Source organism: Myotis daubentonii, chromosome 11 (genome assembly GCF_963259705.1).
Source record: "Myotis daubentonii chromosome 11, mMyoDau2.1, whole genome shotgun sequence".
Taxonomy (NCBI): Eukaryota; Metazoa; Chordata; class Mammalia; order Chiroptera; family Vespertilionidae; genus Myotis; species Myotis daubentonii.
The window spans coordinates 52,565,278-52,589,521 of NC_081850.1; the positions used below are offsets into that span (position 1 = coordinate 52,565,278).

The window sequence follows — 24,244 nt, forward strand, 5'->3', positions numbered from 1 at the left end:
TGGAGAAGGGAGGGTAGGAAGAGGCAGCAAGTAGTTGAGTAGTATATATTAATTACAACCACATGATGGGCTAGGATGCTTCCATGGCCTTCAGCACTTATATCTGTAATGGCTGGGGAGAGACCTACTTTACTTCCCTTTTCCAAGTCTTCTAAAATACAAAGTACAAAGGATGGCTTGGGGTAATCTGTATACTATATCCTATTCCACATGAATTTGCATAGCTTCTTCCAGTCTGTGCCTTTTCTATCTATGAGACTTGTGTCTGATAAATGCTTTGAATGAAGTCTCACAGGAGCTCAGGGCTATTATTTGCTGTAGTTCTTCAGTCTGGACCATTGTCAGGTCTATCTGCAAAGGCTACTATTATTTCTCCTAAGAAGAAGCACCATACAGTGCAGTTTAAGAATGATGCTTTGATCTCTGGCCAAAAACTGTCCAAAGAGGCTGGTCAGGGGCTTTAGAGATTGTGTGTGTGTGGCAGGGGGGTGGGGTTGGGGGGATGAAAATATCAGGTAATTGGGAGGAACCATAGGGAAAATATTACTGGAAAATAACCATGTATTTTCATTTGGCCAAGAGTAAACATAAGCCCTTTAGTTGAAGGCTTGACTCTCTGGCTTTCCAGCAGGTTACCAGAAGTAAAATGAGGGCCCCTGACTTAGATGGAACTATCCAAATGGATTGGGATAGGTCTTGTAGATTGTCACTAAGTCCCTCTATCTTGAATAGGTCGGAACGTCTTAGGTTCTACATATGGCTGAAGGGAGTAACTTCTGGGTACTGCTCTTCTTTTTGGCCATGAGTCACTGCTACAACCCATCCTACCCCAGATCTGGTGCTACAGAAAGACCACGTCCTAGGTCTTTGCTACAACTTCTAACTCTCATAGCAGGGGAACAAATTTCCTTTCTGGGTATGGGAACTCGGGTGTTTGAGAGAGGGTTGGGTTGACCTCTCTTCAGGTACAGAAATTCATTAATATGACCCTGACCTAGATCCTGGAGTTGGACTTTGTCCACTTTATCCAAAATTAAGCTATGTCCAGAGAACAACTTAGTTACAGATGGGCAAGTTTATCTATGGGACATTCTGTATGCTGTCAGGAATATCATTGTAACATTCATGAGATGAATGGTCAATGAAATCCCATGAGGAATTTCTTGATCCTAACCTCCATCTCTCAGTGGCTTCCATTACCTTATTGTGCAGATGTCTGAGAGATAATTGAAGGGATATGTCCATTGTCCTTTGCTCATTCTAAGGCACAAGCATCCACATTAACAATTCTACAGGAAGGAAAGGGGACCTCAATTTAACAAATAATAGCAAAAGGGAGTAGAGTTCATCCATTTTATTTTGTGAAAATTATAAAACTTTAATCACAGCCACTGGACAAGTTTCTTTAGAAGTCTGAGTAAAGAATTTTAGACTTTTAACAATAGGCTTTTTAATAATTCTTAATCTACTTATGAATATCACATTAAGACAAGGCATGCTTCAAAGTCAATTGCTGTGTTGAGGTTAAGTGCTGTTTAAGAACCCAGCATGTGTTTTTTCCCTGTTGTGACTGCTAAGTAGAGACTAGGTCTTCTAGATTGTAAAGTTTGGTCCTCCATTCCCAGGAACCTCCTGTTTGTGATTCTTGCCATTGATACAATCATTATTTCCTGGATTAATCTATTACTTTTACTCTGATCCTTAGTTTGCACTTACTTACTCATCTGTATTCCTCTCCTTCTCACAGCCCCACCAGCAGTAGTAGGTATGGCTCCTCCTGTAATGTGAGCCAAGGAAGCTCTCAGCTGAGTGAACTAGACCAGTGTCATGAACAAGATGATGACCGTCGGGAGAGGGACTCAATTCATTCCTGCCACAGCTCTGGTAGCTTCTCTAGAGATGTCCAAGTGGGTTTTGGAGAACAAGAGAAAACCTTGGAGGTGACTGGTGAAGTAGAGAAGGGGAGAGCATGTGAACCCAAGGAGATGAAAGATGTCACAACCCATCCTACCCCAGGTCTGGTGCTACAAAAAGACCACGTCCTAGGTCCCCAAGAGAGGTAGGTGATGGCTGCTTGAGGAGCTCACAAGGTTTCCTCAGTCCTACCCTGTTATATTGCTCAATATGTGCTTTTCATTTTTCCCCCTACAGTTGGGTTTGGTGGTGATGAGGGTACTAAGGCTTAGTTCTACATTGCTCCCCTTGATTTTTGGTATAAGTCCCAAGATATTTTAAAGATCTCTTAAGAATACTTGGGATCTTTGTAGTTAGCTAGAGTGTACCAGGCTTTTTTGAATTTGAAGTTCTTGGCTTACTAGTTGACCCCATATATGGTAGCCTCTGAGTGTGGAACTGACCTGAGCCCTGTAGATTATATTTCATTCAAAGGAGCTGCTTAGAATGAAATAGGCTTCCAAGTATATTAATATTTAAAATGATTTTATGAACATTGCTTTTTGTTTTTGTGTGTGTGTGTTTCCCCCCCCCTGGCTGAGAAAACCAGGGCAGGGTTGAGATAGAATTGATATCAAAGCCAGATCTAACTCACCCCTCAGCCTCCGCAGGGCCTAGCAGTGTATCTGGTAGTTGGTACCCATAAGAAAAAATTTAAATGTTTCCTTTTAACAGTCTTATAATGAAACTTAGTACAGAGTTTGAGTGTTATTATTGAGCTAAATTGGTCAGTAATGTTGCTGATAGGTTAGGGCAGAGCACGATTTCTCAGTCTTAGCATTATTGACATTTTGGACCAGATAACTCTTTTTTTTGGGAGCTATTGGGTGCATTGTAGGATGTTTAGGAGTATCCCTGGTCTGTACACTCTAGATGCCAGTAGCAACCCTTAGTGTGACAACCAAACATGTTTCCAGATATTGCCAAATTTCTGTAGCCCCATTTGAAAACCACTTATGGAGAGTGATAAGGGGTAGGTGTGACTTAGATTCTCAAATGTCAATATCTAATAATAAAGCTTCTCACTGAAAGATCAGAGCAATGGATGCTGATTACGAGGTAAAAGTGAGAGAATGGTTGGTATGTCAACTCGACCACTAAAAGTATAAACATATTTTCTCTTCTTCCTTTTTCTTAATCTTTAGTCATCTCTGGTGGCTCATCTAATAGATGAAGCATCCAGGAAATTGAGCTCTGGACCAGCTTTTTTACTAGTTTGACAACCCACTGAAAGATGACTCTTTGTAGACCTTATGTAACCGGAACCAAGGTTCCGCTACCTGCCACCATGAAAGCCAAACTTGTGAGACAGATGCTGGTAAAAAAGGAAAGAGGCTTATTCAAGTGCTAGTAACCTGAGAAGATGGGGGACTTGTCGCAAAGCCCATTTTAGAATTGATATCAAAGCCAGATCTAACTCACCCCTCAGCAGGGGTTTTTATAGGGAGGGAGAGGGAAAGCAGAACAAAGAGTTGAGGAGGAGGGGCTGTGGACGTGCAGGCAGTGTCCTTGCTGGTCCTGATACGGATTTTTAATGTCAGCATGCTGGAGGTCAGTGCTAGCGAAATTCCTGAAGTTGGGTGATCTGCATCAACTGAAGTTGTGGTCAAGGCTGTTTCTTGTATAAGCAGGAACTAGAACTGCTGATGCCTGCAATATTCTTATAAGGAAACTGTCATTTTTGTGAGTTTCTCTTACCAGTTTCTGAGTACATTTTATTCTAATTCCATTTCATGGAATTAGTCAGAGTAGTATTAAGTTTTTATTCCCTGTTAACTTAGACTTGGCAGATACTGTTGTCTGTGTAGAGTTCTTGGTAGAGCAGCAGAAGTGACCAGCATGAGCATTTGTCCTTCTCTACTGGCTGTGTCCTCTCAGATCCTAGCTGTGCAAGTGAATTCTACCTTGGCCAGAAGAGCTTACAAATGTTTTAGAACAATTGATCCAGTTAGATTACACTAGAGCCAAGCATATACATTTTTATATGTCTAGATGGTAGGCACTTGTTTGTTGCCTTGGCGGTATACCACAGTGGGAGACAGGAGAAGTATTATCACCAAGAATCAACCACTATTCTTAAGTTAAGGACCTGGATGATGACTTGTTCTAATCCAGCGTAGTATTTCTGTCTCAAAGCTGCTTTGTTATATTTATTGTTCATTTCACTGAGGGTGTACCTGAGGCTGCTCAAGGAATAATATCAAGGCAGAAAAAGGGCTGTGCTTTTTTTCTTAGCACTTTTGATGTAGTCTAGGAGTTGGTAAGCCTTCCAAAATACTTAGTAGAGCAGCAAGAGTTTTCAGGAACAAAATTCTGCCCTAAGGATGCCATGTAGAACCCCCAAAGGAGGCTGTTGGTCTTGAGAGGTGAGGTGAGTTATTCTACACCTCTCTGCACAGTTTTAATTCTAGACATTAACTCAGGCCCTTGCCATTGCTACTAGTATCCTGATCCCTGACTGTCCTAGTGAACTCTACCTCATTGGATGAGTGAAAAAAGGGGAAAGAAAGAGAAGGAACAGATGAGAAGCTCAAAGGAGTTGTCATTTCAGAGAGGATTTTTTTTTCCCACATTGGACATTCATGCTGTTTTAGTGGCCTGAATCACTAAACAAGTGTAGGCATGAATATAAATAATTTTATTTTAGATATTCGGCAGTTTTGCCTGTTACCGTGTGGCCTGGGCTATTTTTAAGGACTGTTTTTTTTTTTTTTGTTTTTTTTTACAAGTGTTCCTGAGGAGACTGCATCTTCGCCGTTCACCCAAGCCAGAGCACATTGGATCCGAGCAGTTACCAAGGTTCGACTCCAGCTGCAGGAGGTAGGAAATCTATTGTTCCAGTACTAGTTGGAATAATTTTTCCTTTGAAATTGGGAGACATATGGTGCCAAAGAAGCAATCAGTGATTAGTCATCTTCTTAGTGTGTTTCTGGGAATATATGACAAGTAAACCAGAGCCTTAAGAGATGATGGGAGGTGGTCATTGGCTTCCATCTATGCTGATTAATGAAAATCAAATAGTCCTGGTGGGTCAAGAGTCTGAAGATAAAGTTATACACTATTTTCAGTACCATAATCAGCCAAATGGTAACTTTCTATTTCTGTTATCCTTTCTACATTCATTAACTGGCATTCTACTATGAGGAAGAGATATCCTTTTTCTTCCATTAATTTATATCGATGTGGACTCATTGATTCCTAATTTATTACACGAGTTCTAAAATAACTATCATTTATTTTAAATTGTCCTTTGTAATAAGCACTGTTCATTTGACCCTTTAGCAAGAAGATAATGTTTTAAAAGTGATTGAAAAAGTAGCTGCTTTGGAGGAAGCATTTTCAATACACGTTTGAAAAATGCTTCCGTGTGTGTGTGTGTGTGTGTGTGTGTGTGTGTGTGTGTGTTCTTTTGTTATTAGAAACAGTGTTACAAAAACTCATAACTGCATATTTTAAAATATTGGAAAGAGGCTATTAACGTATTAAATGAAAATTTTAATGAGGTTTGAACTTATTTGTTAGAAATATAAAAATATTTCTGACTATTTTGTAAGACATCAGAGAAGATAAAAACAGCCAGATTTTAATAAAATCTTTGGTATGTAGGACATAATTGTACATTTTTCATTTGACTGGTGTATCAATATCTTTTTTAGCTGTGACAGCTATAAAAACTAAGTATTGAAATAATTGATGTGGAACTAGACCTTCAAATCATTCTGTAAACTAAGATTTCAAAAATAATGAAATGTCAATTTTAAAAATAATGAAGTCAATGTCATAATACTTATTAATATTTTATTTCTAATTTTTAAGAAATAAGGGTCTTGTAATTTTTATTATAAAGGAAAGTAAAATAAATAACCTCCACATAAAAGAAGAGTCCTGAATGAGAAAGATAAGAATATATATTGGAGCAGAAACAGTTTGTTATGACATTCTTTTTAAAAGGCATTTCAGAGTCTTTCAAAAACAATAGCTAAAAACAGTTGCCAAAGCTTGGAATTATTTAGAGAAAGGCATGGTTCATTTATGAGTAATTAAGAACCATTGCCACTTAATTGAATAAGAGAACAATTATAAATACATTCTTAACATAGGTAATGTAACTGGAAGCTGATTGAGTATTGCCAAGAGAAGAAAGACAAGCCAGAGTTCAAAGAAGGATTTGATAACAGGTTAAGATAGAGGCAGCAGTACACCATTTATACTCAAGATGAGATTTGCTGACAGATTGTTTGAGGTTGTGAGACAGTAAGAAGTATGACATCAAGAGGTTTTCCCCCTGAATAGTTGGGAAGTTGCATCTAGTCACCCCTTAATACTCTGCCCCAAGATAATATTTTTTTGTTAGTTTCTATTATTCTAGAATTTCTTTATGCAAGTGTAAGCAAATATGAATATATATTCTAATCTCCCCCTAATTTTTATTTTCACAAATATGGTGTATTATACACACTGAGAATATCTTGCTTTTTCACTTACAGATTCTTCCATATTAGCTCTAAGAGTACGTTTCTTTTTTAAACAGCTGCATAATATTCCCCTATATGAATATATTACAAGTATTTAACTAGTCTCTGTTCATGTTTATTTGGTTGTTTCCAGTCACTTGTTATAACAACCATGTTCTAAAGGAGTACCTTTTACATGTGTCATTTTGCATGTATGCACATGTATCTAAGGGGATATGAATATGTAATTTTGATAAATATTGCCAGATTGCCCTCCATTTGTCAGTGGCTTAAAACAGCAAAGGTTTATTTTGCTTATGCTGCTTGTCATTCTATATGTTCTTATAATCTGCTTTAAATTGTTTTTTCTCTGCAAACCAGGTTGATGGCATAGCTTGCACCTAGAACATTGCCAGTTGTGGCGGTAGGGGGAAAGAAAAGATAACAAATGAAAGAGAACATAGTAAATTGCATTCTGGCTCTTAAGACTCCTGCCCAGAAGATACAATATGTCACTTTTGCTCACATTTCCCCAGCCAAAGCAAATCATAAAGCCATATTTAACTTCAAGTTAGTAGTGCTTACACCCTGAAAAAGATAGGGAAGGATTTGTGAACAGCGTTAATGACTACCCCAAAGGGTATCTGCCTTCAACAGAGATTGTATCAATTTGTACTCCTACCAGTAATGTCAGGAGGGTGCTTTTTGCTGCCCAAACCTAATAGAATGGCTTTAGGATTTTTGCTAGTCTGCTAGGCAGTGGTGTATCTCAGAAGAGTTTAAATTTACGTATCTTATTATCAGTAGAGTTAAGCATGTTTTCATATAAGTAAAGGCTATTAGTGCTTACTTTTCCGTGAACAGTCTGTTCATATTTTTTTTGGCCTATTTTTCCTATTAAGCTTTTGAATCCCAGGAGCTTTTTGTTGTTTTTGGGGAATTAACTCTTACCTGAGATATGAGTGTCCAATATTTTTTCTCAGTGTATCACTGTGAGCAAGTTTTTTAATCTTAATGAGATACATTTTCTTAATCCAGAAAAACGGGAGAATAATAGTACCTTTTCTTTTAGGATTATAAATTGTGTATTAAAACTATGATTTGAAAAGAGGAAGCCAGAAAAAAATGTACTTAAATGATTCCACATTGCTTTCATGATAAAATAAAACTTTTGTGATTCAGCTCAGTATGGTCCATGGACCAGCCCAGTTCACAAAGTTTGTTTCTAGTCTTTGTTGAAGTAACTACTGAAATTGAAAGCGAACATTTAGAGGCAATTTGGATTGCTGTGACATCAAGCACATGATCAATGGTCTCATGTCATTGAACAGGGTATAGACCAAAATTACCAGTCCATGACATATTGGAAATAAGAAACAGATCCTTCACAAAAGAATTTGAAAAGCCTGATATAGACCCAATATTCCTTTGCAGTCTTACCTCTTTCTACAGTTCTGTTTCATCAACTCTTCCAACATATACAATTATTTTTCAAAATCTCAGAGGCTTTATACTTGCTATTTCTCATACATGGAATACTCTTTCTCTTTCTCCACCTAGCTCATATTTATTTTTAATCCTCACCTGAGGATATATTTTTATTGATTTCTTTTTTTAGAAAAAGAAAGGGAGGGGGTAGGGAGTGAGAGAGAGGGCAGGAGAGAGAAACTGATCGGTTGCCTTCCATATGTGCCCTGGGAACTGAATCTGCAACCTAGATATGTGCCCTGACTGGGAATCGAACCCACAGCTTCTTTAATGTATGGGACGACACTCCAACCAGCTGAGCCACCTGGGTAGGGCCACCTAGCTCAGTTTTCATTCACATCTTTTAAAACCCAGTCAGGGACATATGTAATACTTTCAACAATAAAGATTAAAAATAAAACACCCACTCAGGTGTCAAGTGTTTTTTGTGTGTAAAGCTTCCAGGCTCTGTGCATACTTTTTCTAGATTGGCATTTACCATGATGTAATGGAGTTTCTTGTTTGCTGCTGAATCTTACTTTTCTGTGTATTTGTAAGATCTTTGAATGTGGGGCTATACTTTTTTTTTTAATCTTTATTGTTCAGATTATTACATTAGTTACTCTTTTTTCCCACTATAACTCCCCTCCACCCAGTTCCCACCCCACCCTCTGCCCTCAATCCCCACCCACTGTCCTCATCCATAGGTGCATGATTATTGTCCAATCTCTTCCCTCTCCCCCACACCCTCTTCCCCCCTCCCAAGAATAGTCAGTCCATTCCCTTTCTATGTCCCTGATTCTATTACAATCAACAGTTCATACTGTTAATCAGATTACTTATTCACTTGATTTTTAGATTCACTTGTTGATAGATGTGTATTTGTTGTTCATAATTTGTATCTTTACCTTTTTCTTCTTCTTCCTCTTCTTAAAGGATACCTTTCAGCATTTCATATAATACTGGTTTGGTGGTGATGAACTCCTTTAGCTTTTTCTTATCTGTGAAGCTCTTTTTTTTTTAAAAATATTTTTTATTGATTAAGATATTACATATGTGTCCTTGTCCCCACGTTACCCTCAACCCAACCCCCCAACCCCCCCCCCCCCCCGCTCATGCCCTCACCCCCCCGTTGTCCGTGTCCATTGGTTAGGCCTATATGCTTGCATATAAGTCCTTTGGTTGATCTTTCCCCCTTACACCTACCCTCCCCTACCTTCCCCCCAAGGCCCAACAGTCCAATCAATGCCTCTCCGTCTCTGGATCAGTCCTTGTTCATCAGTTTATGTTGTTCATTATATTCCACAAATGAGTGAGATCCTGTGGTATTTATCCGCTCTCCAGTTCCATCCATGCTGTGGTATATGGTAAGAGTTCCTTTTTCTTCTACCTCTTCTTAAAGAATACCTTTCAGCATTTCATATAATTCTGGTTTGGTGGTGATGAACTCCTTTAGCTTTTTCTTATCTGTGAAGCTCTTTATCTGACCTTCTATTCTGAATGATAGCTTTGCTGGATAAAGTAATCTTGGTTGCAGGTTCTTGCTATTCATCACTTTGAATATTTCTTGCCACTCTCTTCTGGCCTGCATGGTTTCTGTTGAGAAATCAGCTGACAGTCGTATGGGTACTCCCTTGTAGGTAACTGACTGTCTTTCTCTTGCTGCTTTTAAGATTCTCTCTTTATCTTTTAGTCTTGGCATTTTAATTATGATGTGTCTTGGTGTGGTCCTCTTTGGATTCCTTTTGTTTGGGGTTCTCTGCGCTTCCTGGACTTGTAAGTCCATTTCTTTCACCAGGTAGGGGAAGTTTTCTGTCATTATTTCTTTTTTTTTTTTAAATTAAATCTTTATTGTTCAGATTATTACATTTGTTCCTCTTTTTCCCCCCCCATAACTCCCCTCCTCCCAGTTCCCGCCCCACTCCCCACCCACTGTCCTCTTCCATAGGTGCACGATTTTTGTCCAGTCTCTTTCCGCATCTCCCACACCCCTTTCCCCCCCAAGAATAGTCAGTCCATTCCCTTTCTATGTCCCTGATTCTATTATGATCACCAGATTATTTATTCATTTGATTCTTAGATTCACTTGTTGATAGATGCATATTTGTTGTTCATAATTTGTATCTTTACCTTTTTTTTTCTTCTTCCTCTTCTTAAAGGATACCTTTCAGCATTTCATATAATACTGGTTTGGTGGTGATGAACTCCTTTAGCTTTTCCTTATCTGTGAAGCTCTTTATCTGACCTTCCGTTCTGAATGATAGCTTTGCTGGATAAAGTAATCTTGGTTGTAGGTTCTTGGTATTCATCACTTTGAATATTTCTTGCCATTCCCTTCTGGCCTGCAAAGTTTCTGTTGAGAAATCAGCTGACAGTCGTATGGGTATTCCCTTGTAGGTAACTGAGTTTCTTTCTCTTGCTGCTTTTAAGATTCTCTCTTTGTCTTTTGCTCTTGGCATTTTAATTATGATGTGCCTTGGTGTGGTCCTCTTTGGATTCCTTTTGTTTGGGGTTCTCTGCGCTTCCTGGACCTGTAGGTCTATTTCTTTCACCAGGTGGGGGAAGTTTTCTGTCATTATTTCTTCAAATAGGTTTTCCATATCTTGCTCTCTCTCATCTTCTGGCATTCCTTATAATTTTGATGTTGGTGCGCTTGAAGCTGTCCCAGAGGCTCCTTACACTATCTTCGTATTTTGGGATTCTTTTTTCATTTTGCTTTTCCAGTTGGGTGTTTTTTGCTTCTTCGCATTTTGAATCTTTGACTTGATTCTTGCGCTCCTCTGGTCTGCTGTTGGGTGTCTGTATAATATTCTTTATTTCAGTCAGTGTATGCTTAATTTCTAGTTGGTTCTTTATCACAACATCGAGGGTCTCACTAGATTTCTTGAGGATCTCACTACATTTATCGGTGGTCTCACCAGTCTTTTCGAGGGCCTTACTCAGTTTATCGGCAGCTTCTAGACGGTTCTTAAGAGACCTTAAAAGTGTGGTTCTGAACTCAATATCCTCCATTGACAGTTTTGTCCTGTTTCTTTGTCTCCGCATTTTTTATGCTTTCTTGGTACACCCCCTAGTGGTCTTTGTGCACAGTCTTGTTGCCTTTAAGCCTTGATTGATGTCGGCAATACCGGGGGTGATTTGACCTCCGGGCTAACTGGCTATGAGAGTCAGCTGTGTCTGCAGTGGGAGGGCTTCTGTGCTGGATCTCTAGGGCGGTGCTAATCTAGCCTTTGCCTGAGGCTATCCGGCAAATGGTTCTGTGCAGGGCTTGGGCGGGGCGGGTCCCTGGGGATCTACAGGGCGGGTGGAGCGAGCAGTTATGGCTGCTCTCAGTTCCTTCCCCAGGGGCTCTGCCTCACAGAGTCCCAGCAACGGCTGCAAACCTCGGAGAGAAAGCTGCCTTCGAGTTCTGACTGAAGCCAGACAGTCCCGCTTCTCCCGTTTGAGTCTTGGTCCCCAGAGACTCGCCCGGATCTGGAGCTCAGAGTCTGAAACTCCCTCCCGATTGAAAACAACAACCGCGCCCTCCGCCGCCAGCCCGCTCCGCGCACGCACTCCGCACCTGAGTATTTCACTTCAGCACTGCGCCTCCTCTGAGTCTGGGTATGATATTCTCTTTCCTCCTAGTTGTAGAATTTCCACTCAGCCAGCCTTCCTGTGGTTTTGGATGATGTCCGTTCTGTCCTTTAGTTATATTTCTGAAGTGGTTGTACGAGGCAGCGATCTCCGGCGTTAACCTATGCCGCCATCTTGGTTTCTCCTGTCATTATTTCTTCAAAAAGGTTTTCAATATCTTGCCCTCTCTCTCCTTCTGGTACCCCTATAATTCTGATGTTGGTACGCTTGAAGTTGTCCCAGAGGCTCCTTACACTATCTTCATATTTTTGGAATCTCTTTTCTTTTTTCTTTTTCGGTTGGGTATTTTTTGTTTCTTTGTATTTCAAATCTTTGACTTGATTCTTGGGATCCTCTTGTCTGCTGTTGGATCTCTGTAAATTATTCTTTATTTCAGTCAGTGTATGCTTAATTTCTAGTTGGTCCTTTTTCATGTCCTCCATGGTCTCACTATACTTACTGAGGGATTCATTAAATTTATCGGCGGTTTCCATAAAATTCTTGAAAAACCTTATAAACATGGCCTTGAACTCTATATCCAGTCATTTGCTTTCCTCCATTTCTGCCATTTGTGACCTGTTTCTTTGTCTCCGCATTTTGGCTGCTTCCCTGTGTTGATAGAGTGGCCCTGCGTGCCAGGTGTCCTGTAGGGCCCAGTGGCTCAGCCTCCCCAGTTACCTGAGGTGGACACTCTTGGTGCACCCCCTTGTGGGCTTTGTGCACAGTCTTGTTGTAGTTATGCCTTGGTTGTTGTAGAATCACTGTGAGGAATTGACCTCCAGGCCAATTGGCTGTGAGAATCAGCTGTGTCTGAAGTGGGAGAACTTCTGTGCTGAAGACACCCTTCTGGGGCAAGACTTGCTTCAGTGGGGCTTTGGTGCTCACTGAGTCTGCTCCCTGAGTGTGTCCCTTATGGATCTGAGGAGTTGCAATCTGGATGGTCCCCCTCTGACCACTGGGTACAGTGGCTCCTGGATCTAAGGAGGTGCTAATTCAGCCTCTGCCTGAGGCCACACAGCAGGAGCCACGAAGAGGCTCAGCTGTGAAGCAATGCAAGCTGCTGCGGGGCCTTGGGCCTTCTCTTGGAAGTTCCGGGTCTGCCTGGCCCAGCGGCAGTTAGGTACACTCACATGCAAAAGTCTCTGCCACCGCCTGGGTGGGGCGGGGTCTCAGGGAATCAAAGGGCAAAGCAAGCAGCTATGGCTGATTCTCCGCCCAGCCCTAAGGAGCCGCGCATCTCAGTGACCCGACAATTGCTGCAAGCACCTCTGAGGGAAAGCCACCCTCAAGTTCGCCCGCTGCCCGATAGTCCAGCTTCTCCCCGTATGAGTCCTGGGTCCCCAGAGACTTCCCAGAACCAGAGTTCAGAGCAGTCGGGAGCTTGTGTCTCCCTCTGGATTCAAAAAGACAGCCGCGTCCTCAGGTGCCACCCCCTTTCCGCACGCGCGAGCCGCCGTACCTCTGCACTTCACCTCCGCAGCTCCTCTGGCTCTCAGTGTGCTTTTCTTTCCTTCTAGTTGCAGAATTTACACTCAGCCAGCCTTCCTGTTGTTCTGGATGATGTCCGCTCTGTCCTTTTGTGGTATTTTTCAATTGTTGTGGGAGGCAGCAATTTCCCGGTGTTTATCTATGCCGCCATCTTAGTTTCTCCATCTGTGAAGCTCTTTATCTGTCCTTCACTTCTGAATGATAGCTTTGCTGGATAAACTAGTCTTGGTTGTAGGTTCTTGGTATTCATCACTTTGAATATTTCTTGCCACCCCCTTCTGGCCTGCAAAGTTTCTGTTGATAAATCAGCTGACAGTCGTATGGGTACTCCCTTGTAGGTAACTGATTTTCTTTCTCTTGCTGCTTTTAGGATTCTCTCTTTGTCTTTTGCTCTTGGCATTTTAATTATGATGCGTCTTGGTGTGGTCCTCTTTGGATTCCTTTTGTTTGGGGTTCTCTGTGCTTCCTGGACTTGTAAGTCTATTTCTTTCACCAGGTAGGGGAAGTTTTCTGTCATTATTTCTTCAAATAGGTTTTCAATATCTTGCTCTCTCTCTTCTTCTGGCACCCCTGTAATTCGGATGTTGGTACGCTTGAAGCTGTCCAAGAGGCTCCTTACATTATCTTCGTATTTTGGGATTCTTTTTTCATTTTGCTTTTCTGGTTGGGTGTTTTTTGCTTCTTCGTATTTCAAATCTTTGACTTGATTCTTGCGATCATCTGGTCAGTTATTGGGAGTCTGTATAATGTTTTTTTATTTCAGTCAGTGTATGCCTAATTTCTAGTAGGTCCTTTATCACAACATCGAGGGTCTCACTAGATTTCTTGAGGATCTCACTACATTTATCAGCGGTCTCACCAGTCTTTTTTTTTTTTTTTTAATTAAATCTTTATTGTTCAGATTATTACATTTGTTCCTTTTTTTCCCCCCCATAACTCCCCTCCTCCCAGTTCCCGCCCCACCCTCCGCCCTCACTCCCCACCCACTGTCCTCATCCATAGGTGCACGATTTTTGTCCAGTCTCTTCCCACATCTCCCACACCCCTTTCCCCCCCAAGAATAGTCAGTCCATTCCCTTTCTATGTCCCTGATTCTATTATAATCAACAGTTCATTCTGTTCATCAGATTATTTATTCACTTGATTCTTAGATTCACTTGTTGATAGATGCATATTTGTTGTTCATAATTTGTATCTTTACCTTTTTCTTCCTCTTCCTCTTCTTAAAGGATACCTTTCAGCATTTCATATAATCCTGGTTTGGTGGTGATGAACTCCTTTAGCTTTTCCTTATCTGTGAAGCTCTTTATCTGACCTTCAATTCTGAATGATAGCTTTGCTGGATAAAGTAATCTTGGTTGTAGGTTCTTGGTATTCATCACTTTGAATATTTCTTGCCACTCCCTTCTGGCCTGCAAAGTTTCTGTTGAGAAATCAGCTGACAGTCGTATGGGTATTCCCTTGTAGGTAACTGAGTTTCTTTCTCTTGCTGTTTTTAAGATTCTCTCTTTATCTTTTGCTCTTGGCATTTTAATGATGATGTGTCTTGGTGTGGTCCTCTTTGGATTCCTTTTGTTTGGGGTTCTCCGCGCTTCTTGGACCTGTAAGTCCATTTCTTTCACCAGGTGGGGGAAGTTTTCTGTCATTATTTCTTCAAATAGGTTTTCAATATCTTGCTCTCTCTCATCTTCTGGCAACCCTATAATTCTGATGTTGGTACGCTTGAAGCTGTCCCAGAGGCTCCTTACACTATCCTCGCATTTTTGGATTCTTTTTTCATTTTGCTTTTCTGGTTGGATGTTTTTTGCTTCCTCGTATTTCAAATCATTGACTTGATTCTTGCGCTCCTCTGGTCTGCTGTCGGGCGTCTGTATAATATTCGTTATTTCAGTCCGTGTATGCTTAATTTCTAGTTGGTTCCCCAATATAAGATCGAGGGTCTTATTAGTTTTCGTGTAGAGCTCATTAAGTTTATCGGCAGCTTCTAAACAGTTCTTGAGAGACCTTAAAAGTGTGGTTCTGAACTCTATTTCTTCCATTGACAATTTTGTCCTGTTTCTTTGTCTCCGCATTTTGTTATGCTTCCTTGGTGCAGCCCCTAGTGGTCTTTGTTCGCAGTCTTATAGATAAATCTTGATTGTTGTAGCTAATTCCAGGGAGGGTTTGACCTCCAGGCCAAGTGGCTATGAGAATCAGCTGTGTCAGTAGTGAGAGAACTTCTGTCCTCTAGGGAGGTGCTAATCTAGCCTTTGCCTGAGGCTATCCGGCAAATGCCTCTGTGCAGGGCTTGGGCGGGGCGGGTCGAACAGGATCAACAGGGTGGGCCGGAGAGAGCAGTTATGGCGGCTCTCAGTCCTGTCCCCAGGGGCTCTGCCTCTCTGAGTCCCAGCACCCGCTGCAAAGCTCGGAGAGAAAGCTGCACTCGCTCTGACTGAAGCCAGACAGACCCGCTTCTGCCGTTTGAGTCTGGGTCCCTAAAGACTCGCCCGGATCTGGTGCTCAGAGTCTGCGACTCCCTCCCGATTGAAAACGCCAACCGCGCCCTCGGCCGCCAGCCCGCTTCGCGCACTCCGCACCTCAGAATTTGACTTCAGCACTGCGCCTCCTCTGAGTGTCCGTGTGCGTTTCTCTTTCCTCCTAGTTGTAGGACTTCCACTCAGCCAACGTTCCTGTGGTTCTGGGTGATGTCCCTTCCGTTTTTTGGTTACACTTTTGAAGTAGTTGTTCAAAGCAGCAAACTCCGGCGTTAACCTATGCCGCCATCTTGGTTCTCCTCACCAGTCTTTTTGAGGGCCTTATTAAATTTATTGGCGGCTTCTAGACAGTTCTTTAAAGACCTTAAAAGTGTGGTTCTGAACTCTATATCCAGCAGTTTGCTTTCCTCCAATTCTGTCGTTTGTGTCCTGTTTCTTTGTCTCGGCATTTTTTTTATGCTTCACTGCGTCGATAGAGTGGCTTTCTGTGCTAAGTGTCCCAATTACCTGAGGTAGACACTCTTGATGCACCCCCTTGTGGGCTTTGTGCACAGTCTTGTTGTAGTTTAGCCTCGATTGTTGTAGTTATCACTGTGAGGAATTGACCTCCAGGCCAATTGGCTGTGAGAGTCAGCTGTGTCTGCAGTGGGAGAACTTCTGTGCTGGAGACACCCCTCTGGGGCTAGACTTGCTTCGATGGGGCTTTGGTGCTCACTGAGTCTGCCCCCTGAGTGTGTCTTTTATGGTTCCACTCTGACCTCTGGGCTTCCTGGTTCCTGGATCTCTAGGGAGTTGCTAATCTAGCCTTTGCCTGAGGCTATCCAGCAAAAGTCTCCCTGCAGGGCTTGGGTGGGGCGGGTCCCATGGGATCAACAGGGCGGGGTTAGCAATTATGGCTGCTCTCAGTCTTGCCCTCAGAGGCTCTGCTTCTCAGTGTCCCAGTAATCGCTGCAAGCCCCACAGAGAGAAAGCTGCCCTAGGGTTCTGAGCGATGCCAGACAGTCCCGCTTCTACTGTATGAGTCTGGGTCCCTAGAGACTCGCCCGGAACTGGAGCTCAGAGCCTGAGACTCCTTCCCAATTGAAAATGGCAACCACGCCCTCAGCTGCCAGCCCACTCTGCATGCACTCCACACCTTAGTATTTTACTTCAGCACTGCGCCTCCTCTGAGTCTCGGTATGCTTTTCTCTTTCCTCCTAGTTGTAGAACTTCCACTCAGCCAGCCTTCCTGTCGTTCTGGATGATGTACGTTCCATCTTTTAGTTGTATTTTTGAAGTGGTTGTTCGAGGCAGCAAACTCCGGTGTTTACCTATGCCGCCATCTTGGTTTCTCGGGCTATACTTTTTATTGTTGGTGTTCTAGAGCCCAATGTAGAACCTAGCAGAATATTTAGCCAGCCTTTTATGGATGCTTAAGTAGCCAGAAAAGCCCATCAGCATTTCCACAGAAGTTTCCCTGTGCTTCTTTATCTTCTCTTAATTATTCCTATTTTTATTTTCCTAAGTCAAGTACCTAAAGCCAATAACAGCAAAATATTAACGATGTTTTTAAATATAATCTATAATAATAAAAGCATAATATGCAAATCGACTGAACAGCCGAACAGCAAGAACAACGGTCTGGACTACTACGCTATGACATACACTTGTGCCAGGCCAGCCAAGGCGGGTGCGATGTTATTGGTTGGGGGCCCTGCCATCGCCTCACGATCGTCCAGCAGAGGGAGGCCCAGGCCACCGGTGGGTGGGGCGATGAATTGGTGGGGGGGGGCCCCCTCCGTAATCGCCCCAAAGAGGGAGGCCCAGGCCACCCTCTGCAGGATAATCGATTGGGAGGCTCCGCGGAACTGGGGAACTGGGGGGTGTGGAGGTGGACAGGGGCAGCGCCAGTCCAAGGCTGGTGCTGGTGGGGGCTGGGGCTGCGAAGCCAGCAGCTGGGGGAAGGAAGGCCTACCCTTGCATGAATTTTATGCATCAGGCCTCTAGTTTTTATATACATGAATATAAAGTTACTGAATCTGGACCATATTATGTGTGGATTTAAAATTTTTCTCATTTAGATTGTTTTTGTGTGCCTTAATCTGGGTTATTAAATATTTTTGAAAATATGATTTAATGATTATTAATAGGTTAATAATATTCCATCATGTAGATGTTCCAAACAATTTCTCTTGTTTCTTTACTAAGAAAAATAATGCTCTTATGAACATCATTAAGTCTGTTTTCATTTCTGATTATTTTTTTAACTTAGCTTTCTCAAAATAGAGTCAAATAAATTAAAGAGTATATACTTTTTAAAGGCTTCTGATAAACTTCTAGATGTGTTTTCAGAAAATTTTTCCAATTTGTACTTTGACTATTTGAATATGCTGTATCAACATATTCATTTTAGAAAATGTTTGCCAATTTGGCAGAATAATGATATGCCATTATTTTCATTTGCATTTCTTTATTTGTGATTTAAATATTCCTGTAAGTTTATAGGACATTTATACTTCTTTAGCTGATACTACATTCAGTAGACTTTGAGGAACTATTCTTATGCCATTTCTATAAAAGTGTTAGCAGCTTGAGGGAAGAGATCACATAGGGCATCTCTATCTGGGCTGGCTGCGTACCTGGCCATATGTACTTACTAATAAGTGTTTGATGACATTGCTAATGCTGATGAGGCAGTAATGTTGGTAATGTGGGTGGAATGAATATGATTCTGTACCTTATTTGGCTTAGCTGCAGAAAAATCTGGGGGAGGAGGTGAGACTTTTAGCTCTAGAAACAGAGACTGCGGTGGCAGCAGGTGGGTGGGTGTTCCAGGTGGAAGGGACAGTGAAGGAGAAGGCATGGAGGTAGGTCGTGAGGAAGCCTTGCCAGAAGCTCTTAGGTTGTTGCTAAAGAAAGCTGAGGACGGAGAGGCTTAGTAAGCAGAGATGGAAGTGAGCATATAGATTAGAAGGGCTGTGCTTGAATGGAGCAATCCCAGGAGATCCAAGATTGCAGCTGGTCAGCTTGAGAGACGGGTCAGCATTTTCTCAGGGATGATCATTAAGACAGAAAATGAATTCTCTCTCCTGCAAAGTTCTGCTCTTACTTGTAACTCCCCCAAGCAAAAATACTTCTTTCTTGTGCTATAATTAAAACTGTGAGAAAGGGATTCCCCTTGTGGAAAAAATGATGAAGCCCCATCTCTTAAGGAAGAAGTCAGTGAAGTGCCTTACCTTGAGTCTAGGGGAGGGGGTCCCAAGGCTGCTGTGGGAATATTTTCCAAGAGCTATTTTTGAATACTTGTCAAGAGAAATGCTCCCCCCCCCCCCGAAATATTCTGGACACGTTCATGGCTTGGATCTGTGTATTTATCAAGTAGTTGGTCTTTTGTAAACCTTAGATCTCATTGTAGGCTGTGACTGAACCTTGCGATTTATAAAACGTCACATCTGGGACTGGGATTTGGGGCAGTTTGTTTAAAAGGGTGGAATTTGCCTCTGGTTTTTGAGGAGCATATAAAAACATCTCTGAGGAATGCCTTGATGTCATTGACCTGCCTAGAATCAGAGGAAGGTAGCAGATACTGGCAGCAGACCTTAGTTCCAGCTGGCAGTATTTTCTGGACAAGTATCAGTAAAGACAGGTACTTAATAAACTCTTATGGAATAAATCTGATTGATGCCTCAGCACAAAATTACTTGCTTCCAAATAATAAGCAAAGCAGCCCTTCTTTCTACTCCTTTCTCTAACTCCTACTGCTTGTTTGACCATCCAACCAACGTGAACATTTGATACTGGCTGGGAAGGAACTTTTCGTCTGTGAGAGAAAATCCTTTTGCCAGAATTATCCAAAAGGAAGCAACTAACATAATTACTCCATTTTAAATGAAGCCAACTTGCCAAACTGGTTTGGCTCAGTGGATAGAGCGTCGGCCTGCAGACTCAAGGATCCCGGGTTCGATTCCGGTCAAGGGCATGTACCCTGGTTGCGGGCACATCCCCAGTGGGGGGCGTGCAGGAGGCAGCTGATTGATCTCTCTCATCGATGTTTCTAACTCTCTATCCCTCTCCCTTCCTCTCTGTAAAAAATCAATAAAATATATTTTTAAATGAAGCCAGCTAATAAGTGGGAACCACTGGTTGCTGTTGGGGCTATTTGTAAGACATTTTCTTATTATTTGAGAGGTAATAGGCCAGAGGGGGATAGAAATAGATAACAGTTAAATATTTATATACTCCCACCACCCCCTCAGACACTTTCCTCAGTCTTTATTCTCATTTTTCTCTGTAGCATTCCATAGTGTTTTTTGAAACTCCCTACTTATAACTTCCTATTTTCTTGGCTTCCACTATTCTAGGAATTTTCTTCCTTTCTTCTTTTGCCTACCTTCTGTCCTTCCTGTCTCTGTCTCTTCTTTCTGCAGTCTTCTCCTCAGGCATCTCTCTTAATCTCAAATCTGCTTCTCCCTCAGCCTCTAATCCAGAACCCTTAATTGAGCAACCACTGTAAGGCCAGTACTGTGCGTGATCCTGGCTTGTGATAGGCAGCCATAGACTTCCAATTAGCCTTTCTAAGCAGATGATTCCATATCCATACTTCCAACCCTTCCCTTTCACCTTAGGCTCTATCCTTTATGTCTCGTAATCTACTAGTTACTTTTCACCACAATTTTCCAGTGTTTGAAATTTCCCTTCTGGGTCTATTCCTCTTCCTTTGTTCTGTATTTGTATTAAAATCACCATCATTCTGCTAGTCACCCACTCAAAAGCTTAGTGTCATTCTCCCGTCTCTCTCACCTCCCACATTGGATCATTTGCCAGATATTGCTCTTTTTGTCTCTGTGACTTCTTTTATGTGTCTCATCTTCTCTGTTCCCCTCTTTACTGCTTAGATTATAGTATTAGCCTTCCAGGGGTTTCCTTGCTTTTATATTTTTCTTGGAATCCATTGTATATACCACTGCCAGATTATCTTCCTGAAACAGAGCACTAGCCATGGCTATCAGTTATGTTCAGAGCTCAACTTAGATGTCACATCCTTAAAAGCCTTTCCCAGAGTCCCCAGGTAGAGTTAGATACTTAATTTTTATATTTTTCTATAGCATTTCATATACAGTTAATTTTGGTGTTTATCATATTGTCCTAGAATTGGGTGAGCATGCCGTCAAGATTATATATTTCTTAAAAGAATATATGTACTCTATGATTCCTTTTATATGACGTTCAGAAATAGGCAAAAGTAATCTGTGGTGTCAGACTTCAGGATAGTGATTACCTTTGGCGGAGGGGGCTGGTAGTGACTAGATATGAGCACAAGGGGGCTTCTGGAATTCTGATAACATTCTGTTCTTGATCTGTATTCTGTTTACACTGGTATACTTTTGATTTGTGTACTTTTCTGTATGTATGTTATAATTCAATAAAAATTTTAAATAAATGCTAAATGAAAATAGCATGGAAATACAGAATAGGGACTGTGTCTATTTAACTTTATATCCCGATGCCTGGCACCTAGCAAGCTCATATAACAGATTGTGAGTGAATGAATGGAATGAAAATTTCTTCTCAAAAAAAGTTTAATTTTTCTTTCCACTGGTAGTTAAGTTATAGTCTCAACGTTTTTAGCCTGATATCCATTACCACCCATGACTTGGCCCAACCTACTTCTCTAACCTCGTTAACCGTGAGGCCATATTGTATGGTTAGAAGAAGGTGGGCCTTGGAATCAGCCAGAGACTGAGTGTGAAATATGGCTCCACCACTTACTAGCTGTGTTACCTTAGGCTTAAACAAGTTACCCAGTCTCTTAGAAACTTAGTTTTCTCATTTCTAAATAGGATATCATTTTCTCCCATGATTGGATATAGGTTAAATAAGATAATATATGTAGAGCAGGGCCTGGCATATTGATAGCATCCCGTAAATGTAAATTTTCTTTTCTTTTGAATACATACCTTCTTTTTTCTCTTTTTCATATTTTTGCTCATCCTGTATCATCTGCCTTGAATGCCTTTTCTTCCCTTCAGTTTCCACATATCTAAATATTACTTATCCTCAGTATCAAGCTCAGATACCACTTCTTTCACAGAACCTTCCCTGATAACCTTCCAAGCTAGCACCTTGAAAGCTGGAAATGTTTTCCTTTCTCAGATTCTTACATTTCATCTGTGTATCTTATGATACATGCATATTAGTCACTCACTCTAACCTTTAGGAGTTGCTGAAGGGCTGCTCTCTCACTCCAGGCCCAACGAATAGATAGGTGCTCTAATTGGGCTGTAATGCTAGAGGCAGGATCCCTGTCAGTTGGAATAAACCAGGGCATGAAAAGGCAGGTTGAGAAAACTGCTTTGAGCCTTTGATATTCTTTTTAGTACCTTATCTTGGGAGAAATTCCTATGTCCTGTCAAGGATGTGGAACAAAGGATCAAATTGCAAACTGCTTGACCTGTTTTTTGAATTGGTCTGGGTCTCTCTCCGGCTCATGGAAGTTGAGTGCTACCCTTTCTCCCCACCATGATTCCTTGTTACCCTGTCAGAAATGTCCAACTAAGGAAGGGTCTCTCTTAGGTCTTTTTCTCCCCCTTTGAACATTAGCTAGCTTCATATAACTCAGTGCCTCATATTCTTAGTATATGGAGAATACTATATGTTGGCTATGGACATATTTTGAAAAGCTTATAGAAACAGATCCTACACCAAGAGAATTGTCTAGATTTGGGTTTACAACTGAAGGAGTATTTGATCAATATTAAGCCAGTTAGAACATAGTCTCCTTATAGTACAGAAGGTTCACTTTCCCCATGAAATTTAAAATTTTTGATTCCCATTAGAGAATCCTTAGCATATGGGCCCTTGACTTCCTTAGGGTATAGAGACTGGGGCAAGGCCAATGCATTTTATGGATTGGACTGGGACATCTATAAGCAGACACTTGTTCAGGATCAGCCTTAGTCCTAAATCTGGGAGCTGTGACTTTTGACCAGTTTTATGTGAGAGGAGGGGCAACTTGTAGACTGCTTTGATTATGAGTTTTTAATCATTTGACTTTGGGATGGAAATGGGGCCATAGCCTTTAGAGGTACAGGCTAGAAACCTAACTGAATAACTGGGCAGTCCTGAAGACTTTATCAGCTCTTTATGTTCAAGTTTTTGCTAATAGGGATGGTGCTTGACCTGATTGTAGGACTGAAATTTGTCAGCAATTTGTGTCTCCTTAGGCCTGCCTTGCAGCTTGTCAGGTCTGATTTAGGCTGTGTAGCAGCTATGTCTTAGCACATCAGTAAAGTCAGCCATCTCTGCCAGGCTCATCACTCACTCCCCTAGGGTGGCATGTTCCTGAGGGAGGAAGGAGAATCATCTTCCATTGCCCATCATTCTCTGCTGCATATACTTTTTGAGTAGTTTATGGAGGGCATAATTCTACAGGGGGAAAAAAGGTTTTTCTCAGCCACCAAAACAAATCATTTTCCTCATGAAACAGGTTCCAGCTATGTGACCACATGTCAACCTCTTCTGGCTTCACTTAGTGGTAGGGAAGGAAAAGAGTCAAAGCTCACTCCTACATAAGTGGACTTGGGTTCCACCTATCATTTCCACCCCTATGTGTCATTGTCAACATTGGGAGATAAGATAGGCACCTGCTGGCCCTGACCCAGCCACTCTCTCGCAGTGACACCTGAAAAGGCAGGCCAGGTGTGGAGCAGGCACATTCTTTGCTTCCGGAACAGTTGTTTCTAGTCCCAGGGAGACTTTGTACGAGAGGGAAAATTGTGGTTGGTGAGTTCCTCCTCCAGTATCCTTGTGACACCACTCAGATCTTTAGCTGAGGATGAATTCTGTGCGCCAGGTGGTCTGACTAACCCATCCATTCGGTTCCCCTTTAGAGCTCCTGCAGCTCTGAACCTTCCCACAACTCTGCGTGAGTGTCAGTGTCTCATATTGAATTTCCATCTTGACTCATCTGTCTCTAGGCAAAGATCCTTGAAAAGATTTAAATTGGGAACCAGACCTTGAGATGCCTGTTCGGAGCATTTCACAGCTTCTGGATAAATGCTTTTTCCTTCTTAACCCAATCTGTCTTTCCAGTTCTGCCCAGCTACTGGTTTGAGGAAGCTTCCCAAGTGAGGTGGGTGCTTGTGCTATTTCTTACCTCTAAAAAAAGCACCCCCATCCTTTTAGCCTGCCCAGGATTCCCAAGAGCCAGATCCACTGTGACCAGGGGACTGCATTGTTGCTCACACAGTTCAGGAAACATAAATCGTGTGTCTATCCCAAAAGGCTAGTCCACTGAGGAGGTCTGATAGTCCTATGGTCATAGGATGTCTGCTCCTCTGTGGGCCCAGTTGAATGGTGGCAGAAGGAGTCGTGCTTGTTTACCAGAACTTACACTGCTATTTCCCACTTTCCCACTTATTCTCCTTTTTGCTTTTGCTGAAACATGGGAAGGTGGAAATATACAAAGAGAATTTATGGTCAAAGTCATGACTATAACTAGAGAGAGAAGATTTATTGTGCCTCATGTCCTAACCTAAACACATCTTTTGCTGTCTGAGCCTTTGTTTGTCTGGAAACCCCAAGCTGCTTAGGTGTCTGGGGAGGCAGATGAATAAGACAGGGTCACATTAGCCTCTGGTATAGCATCTTGAGGCCTCAGCCAGGTCCTGGAGCCACTGGCGGTGAGGCAGGAAGAATTAGTTTTTTGGGGGGCATTGTCCTAGCTTTGAGGATCTTCCCCAGTGTTAAGGTTTAAACTTCTCTTCAGTCTAGGAAGCCCAGATGCAAATCTAGTAATGACAACCCTCTGTTCTG

At 41.9% G+C, this 24,244-nt stretch overlaps 1 protein-coding gene across 9 annotated transcripts in view; it reads left to right on the top strand.

Annotated features, from left to right (window-relative positions):
* UNC13B (unc-13 homolog B) overlaps nt 1–24,244 on the top strand; it is a 159,804-nt gene that overhangs the window by 79,207 nt on the left and 56,353 nt on the right. For all 9 annotated transcript variants that reach the window (XM_059657252.1, XM_059657259.1, XM_059657250.1 and 6 more), the window contains 2 exons: nt 1,748–2,059; nt 4,683–4,773. In XM_059657252.1, coding sequence (XP_059513235.1) covers nt 1,748–2,059; nt 4,683–4,773 — 403 coding nt within the window. The remainder of the gene's footprint in view (nt 1–1,747; nt 2,060–4,682; nt 4,774–24,244) is intronic.